The 12,130-nt window shown below is 41.5% G+C and overlaps 1 protein-coding gene across 1 annotated transcript in view; it reads right to left on the bottom strand.

Moving 5' to 3' along the window:
* phip (pleckstrin homology domain interacting protein) overlaps positions 1-10,270 on the bottom strand; it is a 48,533-nt gene extending 38,263 nt beyond the window's left edge. Inside the window, exons 1-7 of the mRNA XM_072703196.1 lie at positions 9,902-10,270; positions 9,745-9,803; positions 9,631-9,660; positions 9,420-9,479; positions 5,929-6,079; positions 5,627-5,725; positions 4,648-4,808 (exon numbers count right to left, since the gene is read on the bottom strand). Of these exons, the coding sequence (XP_072559297.1) occupies positions 4,648-4,808; positions 5,627-5,725; positions 5,929-6,079; positions 9,420-9,479; positions 9,631-9,660; positions 9,745-9,803; positions 9,902-9,941 (600 nt within the window). The 5' untranslated portion in view covers positions 9,942-10,270. The remainder of the gene's footprint in view (positions 1-4,647; positions 4,809-5,626; positions 5,726-5,928; positions 6,080-9,419; positions 9,480-9,630; positions 9,661-9,744; positions 9,804-9,901) is intronic.
* Positions 10,271-12,130: the final 1,860 nt, after the last annotated feature.

Consider the following 12,130-nt stretch of genomic DNA (forward strand, 5'->3'; position numbering starts at 1 on the left):
TCAGCTGAGAGGACAACTGCTGTGCCATTTCTAAATTACTCACCCTCCAACACGGCAACCCTGCCCCAGTGACATCTAGCTAGCGCCGGTGAGGCGCAAAAAAAAAAAACATGAAGTAGTAGGACTGAACAGTGTTACATGATCTGGGAGTTCAGCTTATTGGGCATTTATTCATTAGCAATTTCCCTGAAATAGACAACGGACAGGATCAGGATGATGGCCATTAAAAAAAAATAAATAAAATAAAATGAATCAAACCTGAGCTTGACACTTCAAGAACCAAACAAGAGGATATTACAGGCAACAGGACTAGAATAGGCACTACAAATAACACTGGGTGTCAATGTAAACAAAGGGACACAGAACAACTCAATTAGAGCAACCGCCATTACTTAACAACCCTTCTGAAAGGGCCAACGTCCCCCTCACAGAAAAATAGCGTTTTTAATGATTTAATCTAAATGCACTAATCAAATGCAATGCCTTCTCAAATATCTGCCACGCCAAGAAGGAACCACAACTATTTAACGACGCACAAAAATGTGAAAAATACACATGAACGGCCCACAGCTGCTGGGCTGCTTAAACAATCATGTACAAATATGCAGTTTGTCTTACACACATAGCAGAATTACACAATCACATCCAAAACATGTTATAGGCTCAGAAAGAGAAAATGGAGCAAGATCTGCAGCCTTTGCATGTAAAAATATGTAGGCTCATGGAAAATGACCCTAACTCATTAAAATAAGTGAATAACATTTAAAGATGGTGACATATCACAACAAGTATGATTTTAAGCTTGAAAATAGCAAATGTGCTTTATTTTTCCATTTGTCAGCAAACAGTGATTGAGTGTGTGTCAGTGTGAAAGGAATGAATGAGAGACGTTTCCTAAGAGGCAAACAATTATGCAAACAGTAATGCATTAGCATGCATTTCATCTTATTTGCATGTGATCTCAAGATATGGGCATCTCAAACTCTGGTTATAAATGCAATTATAGATGTTTATGAGGTCACTATAACAATTATAATGTGGGGTAAAGCCTCACACTTTAATATTTAAATGCTGCACTAAATTCAGTGAAATCTGTTACACTGGAGGAGATCCTTCCATTAAAAACACAGTTAAAGGCTCATTTCAGTGACTGGATACTCAAAATTTTGCCATGTAAAACGCCTTAATACTGAAAAAAAGAAAATTGCTGACAAAAGATTCAAATTCTACCGATCTCTAAATATTTATTACTGAGCCAAAAATTAAGATGTTTTTTTACATTTTCCCAGAAACACCTAAAATACAACCAGAGGCATCTTTAAATCATCTGAAGAATTACGATACTTGAATGTGATTTAGAGACAATGAAATTTAACACTTAAATGCTTCAAGACATTGAAAGTTAAGACACTGTAAATAATAAATTGCTTAATGACAACTCATCTTGCCATACTGGGAAAATGTCCCTCATTAGCTGGGGAATTCTTGGGTCTCTCATCCGTGCCAAAGACAATGTATCAAAATACAGCTCAGACACGCTGCCAAACCTAGACTGCTACAAAGAAATGGCAGCACACAAAAACATGCTTTTGTTCAGCAATGTTTCAAATGACACATTTTTCAGCTCACCCCCCCAAATTAAAATAAACTATGCAGTTCAACATCCCCTCCCAACATGAAAAAACACACGATGATGGAATTAATATTGGTCCAACAATCCTATATGAAACTGGCTTATTCTGTTATATTCAGGTTATTGCATTTAGATTTAATTCCATTCTTTGTAGTTTCCAGAAAACATAGTTTTAGTCACACCCCCACACATACCACACCAGTGCATTGTTACTGTGCACTATGCAGAGTGAAGCAGGGAGTTTGCGTGATGCGTGACCCATGTTGCAGAAGCTTTGAAGCAACACTCCTGCGATATCAGATAATTGTTTAATAAAATGTCAGGAATGGAAATGTCATTCCTTAAAACGGAATGCCAGGATCGCTGGCTGCCGTCAACGAGGACCGAATTTTAAGAGCAACTATCCCACAGACAGATCTTAAAAAAATAATAATAATAATAAATAAAAACAACATTTTAAATTCTCTCTGGGGAGGGCTGGCAGAACATGGCTACAGGCTGACCTCACAACCAATAATCAGGTAAAGGGGAGATGCGAGCAGGGAAATGACCGCAGTGAACATGGTAAACAGAACATCATCATGAAGTGGAAGAGCCGTTTCATTAAGGCAGAAGCTGATGGGAAGGCAGGTATTTAAAGACACGACTACATAGCAAGTTTAAAAAAGAAAAAGAATATTACAAGTCAAGGAACGGGTCAAAATACTTTCTCAAGACAGCACTAGAAAGCTTATCTACAACAGGAAAGACATTACTTGGACATTTAACAGCATTGTTACCATAAGTACCAATCCTGCAGTGATGTAAACCAGCTACTACTATTGAAACGGCTTCACAAACCAAGAAGGTATGACATGCTAATTTCAGTGGCATCCAGAAAAATCTGGATTTCACTCTGAAATGGCAACAAAATTGTTTGAATAAAAACAATTGCCAATAAAAACTATTTAGGTATTCGAACAAAGCCTGAAACATCGAAACTGCCATTGCACGACAACACGGTCGCATTCAGGCGGCCTCAGCTACAGTGACTACGCTATAGTTTGAGCTCAAAGCAAACAGTAGGTATTAGTGCATTGTGCGTGAGCGCCCCTCAGCACCATGTCTCTGGGGCTGGATGGCTCACAGGTCCATCAGGGTAAGTCACCCCACCCCGGGCAGACACTTCACGGGGAAAGCCCCCAACACAGTAGCCAAGCGGTGACATTTACCGTCTGTGAGCATCTACACAGCACGGCACCCGAACGCTGCAAAACCAGGAGTTTATTTATGCCCCGCGGTTTATTTTTAAGGCCCACTTTCAGCATTCACATGGGCCACCACCATATGACCGAAGAACACCCCTTCGCACATTTACATCTAGTTCGGAGCGTCGCCTACACTGATAAGAGCCCGAGTTCATGGTGGGGTTCCCACAATCGATTTCTCTTTTACTGGGGCATTCTCAAAAGCAGACAGGGGAAATCCCTTCGCTGGAGAAGACTAAAACAAGTTTTAGGGCACAGGGGTTTTGTTTTCGGGAGTTGTGGGATGGGGACAGGTTCAATACCACAAAGAAAAGAAAAAAAAACAGCGTAAGACCAAAATATAGCAACTGTTTCACCAAACAAGGAAACCAAAGAATAGCAATAACTCAGACAAGGAAGTCAGGGAGCAAAATAGGGTAAGAACATCTATACTGTACTACAAGGGTGAAAACAAAACCGTGTGCAGGACTATAGGACTGGCAGCACCAATCAACATGAGACCCAGCTCTCCTTTCTAGGGTGTCCCAATGCTACACACAACAACATAAGTATGCATGAATTACAATACAGTAAGATACATTTAATAATTTTTATTGTATTCTAATGATAAAATCACATGAACTATTTCAGAGGGGGCACTAATGGCTATTTAGTGCATCTTTATATCCATTATTAAACCATTATATTGCTTTTAGGCACATAATTACTTGTTCAGCAGCTTGTTCAGTGCTAGGGGTGCAAATCAACATTAACGATGAAATATTGCATCACTGACATCAACAGGATATGTCGAACTGTGATACACCAGGTGCGATACAACAATGCCATTCAAAGGAATCCAGGGGGAACCATTTAATACCAATTTCTTAGATTATCAAGAGTTTAATACACTATACGTGCAGAGAAGGAATCCTCTATTCTATTTCCCCTTGTTTTAGACCAAAACTGACTATAATGACTATTATACAGATTCTGTAATGCATCTTCAAACACACATATCAATACAAGGATAATGCCACCCGTGTAACTATGCAACCTGAGCATCCCAGAATAAGAGACAAAGCTTGGTGACAGCTGTCACACAGTTTCACCGAATGATGGGAAGCAGTTGAGAAAAATGTCTTTTTCTTAGACATCTCCCTTCTACTTCGCTGAGACAGAATAGATGGAGCTGGGTGGTACCCACTCCAACTTGGTAGCAAGTAAAAATGGAGACTGACACACCTTTCAATTTAAATGTGGCCACACTGCCGGATTTGAGAGATTTTATAAAAATTTAAAGGCCAACCGGAATTCTCCAGAAGTTGGCCACATGACATCCTTGAGGCATGTGCTCATGTGGTTCGTGCATTTCCGCACATAACATATAGCAAAACCAACTCTACACATTATTCCACATAATTTCTAGTTTCACTGCCCTCTGCCATACTCCCACTATAGCCAAGCCTCACTTTCTGTATTAAAAAAAAGAATGGGACTCAATCTTCCATTTATTTTAAAGTTGGGGCTAAACAGACAGAAAGCAAGAGACGTTATTGCGACACGTCAGATTTGTCCGAAGCACTTTTCCGTTTCGGCGAACATTGAAATGGCTATTCAAAATTCAAGGAGGGGTGCTTTTCTACAAGGCTGCCTGCTGGGTGAAAGAGCTACGTGGATTTACTCAACGAAGGGCTAAAACGCCGTGTCAGAAAGTTAGCACTTAATTCCACTGCCATACATGCAGCACCGTGCTCAGTGAGTTAGAGAAAAGACAGGCTTACTCACCGTGAAGATCCTACGGCCGGTGCGGTCAAAGGTGACACAGTACACAGAGGACAGGTGACCCAGGATCCGCTTGTGCATCTTCATGTGCTGGTAGATGGCCGTGGGAACCAGCTGGCCCAGTCTGTACTTCCCGTTGAGCTGCCTCCCATAGGACGTCTCCACTGTAGACAAGCACATCCACAGGTTATGTGATGTCAAGTCCCAGGCAGGCCCACCTGGGGCGGAGTTTCACATCGCGGACACGCCCACAAACATGAAGGAACAGCTTTCCCATCTTTAATACCTGCTTTAATTTGGTCTTCATTCATTACGGAATCCAAACCACACTGGACACGTATTGAAAATTCAGTCATGTCAGACTGCCATCGATTACGTTCCTATCAGCTGACTGTTCAATTACTCATGACTGAAGTCATATAGATAAATATTAGTGTTGTTGATGTTAATAATAGATGATGAAAATAACTATATAACGATAATGTATTTTAGCATCACCTTGCATAGCCAGTAATTTGCCTTGGACATATTTGGTTCTCACGTTATTTTAAATCAGGAAGTGAAACTAAACTCCATCATACAACAGACTCGGCAAACACGTAAACAAAAAAGTCTTTCGGGCACAATGGCGCTGTACAGGCACAAGCTGTACAACTCAACCTTCTGACACCAAGCGGAGAGCTGATTTTAAACAAAAATAACACCAAAGGAGGCTGCAAAGTAAAAAAAAAATGCATCAGTACTGAGGTCCAGCTGATTGGTTTTACAAGTGCACAGGAGCTAATGCACCAACATCGAAAACAACTAAGCAAAGCACGAATTAAAGAACAAAAAAAAATTAAATCTGATGTTCTGTTGATAAAAATACAAATGAACCTTATGACTTGAATTTTTTTTATATTTTTTTAAACGATGACTAAGCATGTGTAGGGGGAAGGGGAGGGGCTCACATGAAGGAGGGGGTGTGGGGAACGCGGCTCACCTATGTTAGGGGGCCTTCCGTAGATGACAGGCGGCTCAGGGGGCCTCCCACAGTGCAGGGCGGCCAAGGCGGAGCCCTTCCAGACCACATGTTTGCAACCTGTGGTCAACAAACAGGCAGCCTGAAGGACACCTTTGCCACACAGGTATCCGCATCCATGCGCACACACACACACACACACACGCACACACACAATCAAGCAAACAGCATGTGCCTGGAGCATCTGAGAATGCAGACATGTTTATCTCGAGGAGTGAGTCACCCACGTGCACAAGCAGCACACAAACACGCACAGCGCTCACTTTTGTTGGTGCGCAGCAGCGACTGGCGGCCAGTGCCCAGCAGAGACTGCACCCCCGGCACGCTGGCTGGAACCTCCTTCTCCAGCAGCGGCCCCACCACCTCGCAGATCCGGAGCAGGTGGTCAGGAGAGATGTGGCCATACAGCTTCACCTGTGGGGGAGGAGGGCCGGGGGCAGGCGTGAGAGTGCCGGCTGACACAGGGGGCCGAGCAAACAGACGCCCCCAAATGCACTTGCAGAGTCACCAGGGAGGCCAGGAGCAGTAGACTCACATGGCACTTCACATGGGGGGCAGGAGTGTCAAATACACCTTTTTTAATTGTTACACATTTAGATTTTTCTAGCAACTCTTTTTGCAACTACACCTCCATTAGTGACATTGTTGCTCATCCTTTGTATTAATTTTTTTATTATTTACTATTTTTAGAAGGTTCTATTTTTAGAAGAGTGTTGACTCTGAGGATAGGGATCTGTGCCAGCAATCGGAAGGTTGCTGGTTTGAATCCTGTGAATGCGGATTCGATTAACATTTCTTCTATATGTTATGGAGTGATCCTACCCCGTTGGGCCCTTGAGCAAGGCCCTTAACCTGAAATTGCTTTGCTCTGGGTATGACGTTAATCTATGTCCAATCCTGCAAGGAGGTCCTCCAGCTTACAGGGAAATTTGGAGGTTGATGACAGGATTGGCACTGCAGCCACTGGAAAAAACTTCAGACTAGTGTGGTGTTGAGGTATCACCCACTGCATGGCTGCAGTCAGGGTCGCATATCTGAGGTGGTTCGTCATGTGGTGGGTGCAGCACTACACTGCACTACACTGGCAGCACACGTGTCCCGTACCTCTTAGAAGCTCAATTTTTTATATGAGGAAATGCTTTTTCAGTTAACATTTTAATCAAACCTTGGGGGTATTTTAAAGCAGATTAACACCATTAGCCGGTACACTTTTCTAAATACGCCGACATAACCAGTGAAGCCCTTCAGGGAAAAGGGATTTTCCTATGACTCTTACCAGATTGATCACTAAAATCAGCCAGACGGGGTGTCACCCCACCTGGTCCTGGGGGGGGGTGACTATAGTTAAAGATTAATTTGATTGGACTGTTAAAGAATAACATTAAAACAATTTGTTGGAAATTCATTTTAAAAGTATACGTCCTAAAAACAAGTGTCAAATAAACCCATTTTGCTTTTCACTGACACAGAACTTGCACTTGAGTCGGTTTATTTATTCACCACAAACAGCAGAAAAACCTCTGTACAATTCAGAGGATTAACTAAACACTCACTAAATTATTCAGGGTATCTAAACTAATAGGTCATCTATTCCATAGCGTTTTAGTGAGGCTATTACACAAAACGTAAGTTTAGCAGCATATTACCATTTGAAGACTATTTTAAATACTGATCTGAATCACAGATTTCAATATCATCAGATTCTTTGGGAGCAATGACCCACATTCTTAACCACTGACACCTGCATCTGGATTACTACACACCACAAAAAGTTCAAGCACTGTACGCCTGCGATCCTAACAGAGGGCAAACTTTCAACAAAAGCCCGCTGCCACAAACTCTGCCGTTAGATCCTTTAGAAATACACTTAAGTAAATGATGTTATTAAATATACTGTCATTTACGTCTGTCGCCTTTAAGGAAAAACCCTTCGCTCAAAAAAAAAACAAAACAATTTTTTGGGGAGAATAAAACATTATTCAGAAAACCCCTTATTAATGCGGGTTTAACAAGACAGTTATAATAAATGCAACCAGCCGCGCACGAAAGACGAACATAATAGCCACATTTGCATTCGGACCCCACGCCCGCTATTCCCATTTTCACAGCACCCCTTATCTGCACATTCAGCGCCTCTCCGGTAATTAATGTCGGTTTAATTGCATTTACAAAAACATCTTATTGGTAGAGCTAAGCGGTGGTCGCTTCCCGGTAAGATGGCTGATGAGGCGTCCTCGCCCCCTGCTTTGTACCACAACGCATAACAGCCGCCGCTTTGAATCAACGCCTATCGCCGGAGCCGCCCGCAATAGCTGGTCATTAACTTTCAACGGCTCCATCACCTGAGACCAGAGTTATCCAAGAAATAAAATAATACAAGCACTATTCATCAGTTACAACAAAAAAAAGCGAGATTATGTAAATTGCATAACAATTAGTGTTATGATTATAATTATTAGTAACACTACCACTAATAATAATATAATAGAAATAATACCATAACAAAACATCTGTACGTCAGAAATCCTCCTAAAACGCGATTTGCAAAATCGAACCTCTCTTTAAATTTTACAAATATCATGTTGAAAAATATTTAATTGACACTATAGAACGGTTTCTGTCTACCTGGGTTATTTTTTTTAGTAAGAAGCAAATTAAAAACCAGATTAAAGTGATCACACGTCCAAAAATCCTAGGAATTACAATAGGGATGCGTTTGCAGCGCGGCGCAGCTGAATGAGAGCCCACAATCCTCAGAGGCGACAGGACTCGCCTTTGATTAATCGTCAGTCTAATACAACAGTGGGAGACACTGGTAGATCGATTCTTATTAAAATGTAAAAATTATCCCTTATCGGGACACTACCAACAGTTAGGTATACTGCCATTCAGGCAACATCATACAAAACACAGCTCCAGATTAAACAAAAAACATGTTAGAAAAACTGAGTCAAGCGATTTGGAAAACTGTAGGAATAGCAAAATAAACTTTAAAAATGTAAGAATATAAAATAATATAAAAACATACAAGCAATAACGGAATGGTCTTAAACAGTTTCATAAAGGATGTTTTCTTATGGTACGGATTGCAAGTTTCTTTTTTTAAAACGCAACAATTCTTCCCCACTTATCATCAATCGTATTTTAAAGATTAAATATTTGTAATATTACCTCCAAAACACAGTTATCCTCCGCAAATGTAAGTCTTTAGCTCGACTGTCACCTCCACTGCGATTTTTCCAGCTTGATCATTTAAAATATTTTTTAACGAGCCGTTTTCCTTTAAAACTTTCGCCCGCTGAGCCTCCCAGATTCCCGTTTGTCAAATCCTAATGCTTTATTTTAACTAGTTAGTCATCATTTTCGAGTATTTTACACTAGCTACAACTAAATGATATAGAGAAGAGCGCCTCCATGAGCGCTTGCCGCTCTGCTCTGCTCGGGCGCTCTGGCGCAATGGTCCCTCCTCCGGTCCCTGGCTGCTCCTACAACACGGCGCTCATGACGTATCTTTATTTCTGCTACATTTTTACAAACTATTTAAACCTTTTGCACCAGCCTGTCACCAAACTCACACCGCCAGACACATCCAGAAGTCTGGACTCAACTCGTCGGGATGTTTAAAGAAAATTACGCTGCCTTTCCACTGCACGAAAAGGCTGAAAAAAATCCCCCCCGATTTAAAAATTGCGGGAAATTCAATTTTTATTTTGCTCTCTAAAAAAGTTTTTTCTTGGTTATAGGGATCCCTTACCAAATTTTCGTAAGTCCCGGGGTGTTGTTGTCCCGTCCAGTCGGTTCTTTTCGGCAGCAACTACAATTTAATTACAACGTTATCTCAACATTGTTTTTATGAGAAATGCGCCCGGTGAGGCGTTTTAAAAATTAAATCAGAAATCCGTCTTAAATTAACATCAGAAAGTACAGCGCAGCGAGATGCGACGCGAGCGGGGTGCGCTGCTCACCTCTTTCTCCTGCACTTCTTTTATCAGGGTCTGAAAAGCCGAATAAAACATGATATTACACATCGATCCGTCGCGGAGACGCTGCAAATGAACCCCTAAGAGCAGATTACCCACCTGAGCCGCGTTTTGACAAGGTCCAGCTTCCAAAAACCGGGCAATTAGGAAGTACAGCTCTGCGAGGGGGAAAAATTCATGAGCTACATTAGGCTGGAGGAGGACGTCGCGGGGAACTGTAGGAATATAAAGCCTTCGACGAGACATTTCTACTCACCAGATGTCAACTGCGCGACGTGTTTACTGTCAGAAGCCATTTTTGAGCTGTTTTATTGTAAAGGATAAGGTGTCTGCCCGTGCTGTGAAACGGGTATTAGTGTCTGCCCTATAGCTGTCACTGTTTATTCACCAGGAAGAGTCGCTCCTCCATTCAGCCAACACACAGGCAGGGTGAGAGCAAGTAGATCCGGCTCGGTTTTTTTCCCTTCCGCGCTTCAACATGTAGTCCCTGCAATGCCGACGCGGTTCGCCGAAACGGGCGTCACTGAGCACAAATAATACAGGGCGGTTTTATTCACGGACGTTGGGCCCGGTCGCACGTCGCGATCCGGGGCACCTCTGGTGTGGAAAAAGGGGGTCGAGGTGAATTTGGTCGTCAGCGCGGAGCAGAGAGTGGACCACGGGCACGAGCCCCTTTGCGTAGGAATAGCACGTAGTGGGGGGGTTTTCACGCACGCACGGGGGACGTCGAGTATGGCTGAGAACGGTAGCATTAGGGGGGGGAAAAAAAGGAAGTGCGTTCTAATGAAATGCTTGTTTGGGCGAAAAGAGCCAGATACACGGTGCCGCGCAGTTTCCGAATCAGACACTGAAAAATTCCAGCCTATAAAGATGCCTGATCAAGACCCGGTCTTCCCGTGTACCGACTGCCGTTTGTTATCCAGGCAGTGTCCGTTAAACAAGCTGCCATGTTTTTTCAGGAAGCTAAAACATCACTTAATATCGTGCAAATTCTTTTCAAAACGTCTCCTATAAACATAATGCGCCTAAGTATATGTTTATCAACGGTGGAGTAATTAACGCAGGGTGTTTTAATTAGTATTTTAAACGGTCCGCTTAGTGGTGGTCATTTTTTGTTGTTGTTAAATCCTCCATTTCTTTCCGAAATGTAAGCTGGCAGTAAAATGGGGGGGAGGGTTGTAAAGGCGGAATGTAATGAATTAAACCTCGTGAGTTACAGGAATCCAAGTCTAATGGCAAGATCAAAAGAAGGACAATACGATTGAATTTAATGCAAAGGCTACAACGAATTCTCAATCGGTAGTACCCGGGGGTATGAAGTCTGTGCGATATAAAAATGCTATCGTTACAAAAAAAAAAGACTTTGGGATAGCTTGGACGCATTGTTGGCCTGTGTCAATATTGCCTTTATTAATATTCATGTGGATTTTATTAAACCCATTTTGGCCTATATCGATTAAGCATAATCGCTCATCAAAGATAATATAGCATACCCAGTGTATTTTAAGTTGAGCTATTTGGTTTGTACCCAATACAGGACTGATTTGTATTTTTCTGTACTGGATTATGGACCAGATCTTGAAATATGTGACACTAAAGCATTTTAAGTGTGTTCGTACGTATGTGTCTAAAACCATTTTATAGTTACATATATTAGACGCTTAAATTAAAGACCTGGTTAAGATATAAAATGAAACATCTGATTTACAGATTTATAAGGACTATCAGTCATACACCACAACTGCAATGTTTTGGTTGCCTTTTTGTTACTAGTTTGTTGTAACACTGTGTGCCATACTACCTCCCAACATGGTTAAATACATTTCTAGCACCAAACCAAATGTAAACTTTATAGTTTATAGTTATTCAGGTATACCTGAATTGGCTGAGTAGGTATCACACTGCAGAGATGGATGAAACTATAAAATAGCAGAAAAAAAAGCACTGTTAAAAACATCCTGTACTATACATATGAACTGTCCGTAAATTAAACTGATAATTTCAGCAAATGCATCAAATTCAGCTGGTGTAACATGTGACTGTGTGTCTGTTTTTCAGTACTTCTAATTTATTCATTCTCTGTGACGTACTCTCCAGACGAAAGTCAGAAATACCTTATCTCCTGGAAAGTCCATTTACATTTAACCTACATAAGGTGAGTCGCAGGCAAGTGTGTGACCAACAGCTCTGTATTTGTGCACTACAGACACTGATAAGGTTCTTGCGGGGATAAGGTGAAGCAGGATACTTGAGGTAGCATCATTCAGAATTACTGCTGCTATTGTGTGCATATACACACACACACAAACATACACAGGTGCATGTATGTATAATGTATATCTGTGTGTGTCTATATATATATATATATATATATATATATATATATATATACACACGCACACATATACAGTATGTATGTATGAATATATGTATATATAAAATTTCCCACCAAAGGTTTGTGAACATGACAGAATTGGGAGCTCTG

Source organism: Paramormyrops kingsleyae, chromosome 19 (assembly GCF_048594095.1).
Source record: "Paramormyrops kingsleyae isolate MSU_618 chromosome 19, PKINGS_0.4, whole genome shotgun sequence".
Classification (NCBI taxonomy): Eukaryota; Metazoa; Chordata; class Actinopteri; order Osteoglossiformes; family Mormyridae; genus Paramormyrops; species Paramormyrops kingsleyae.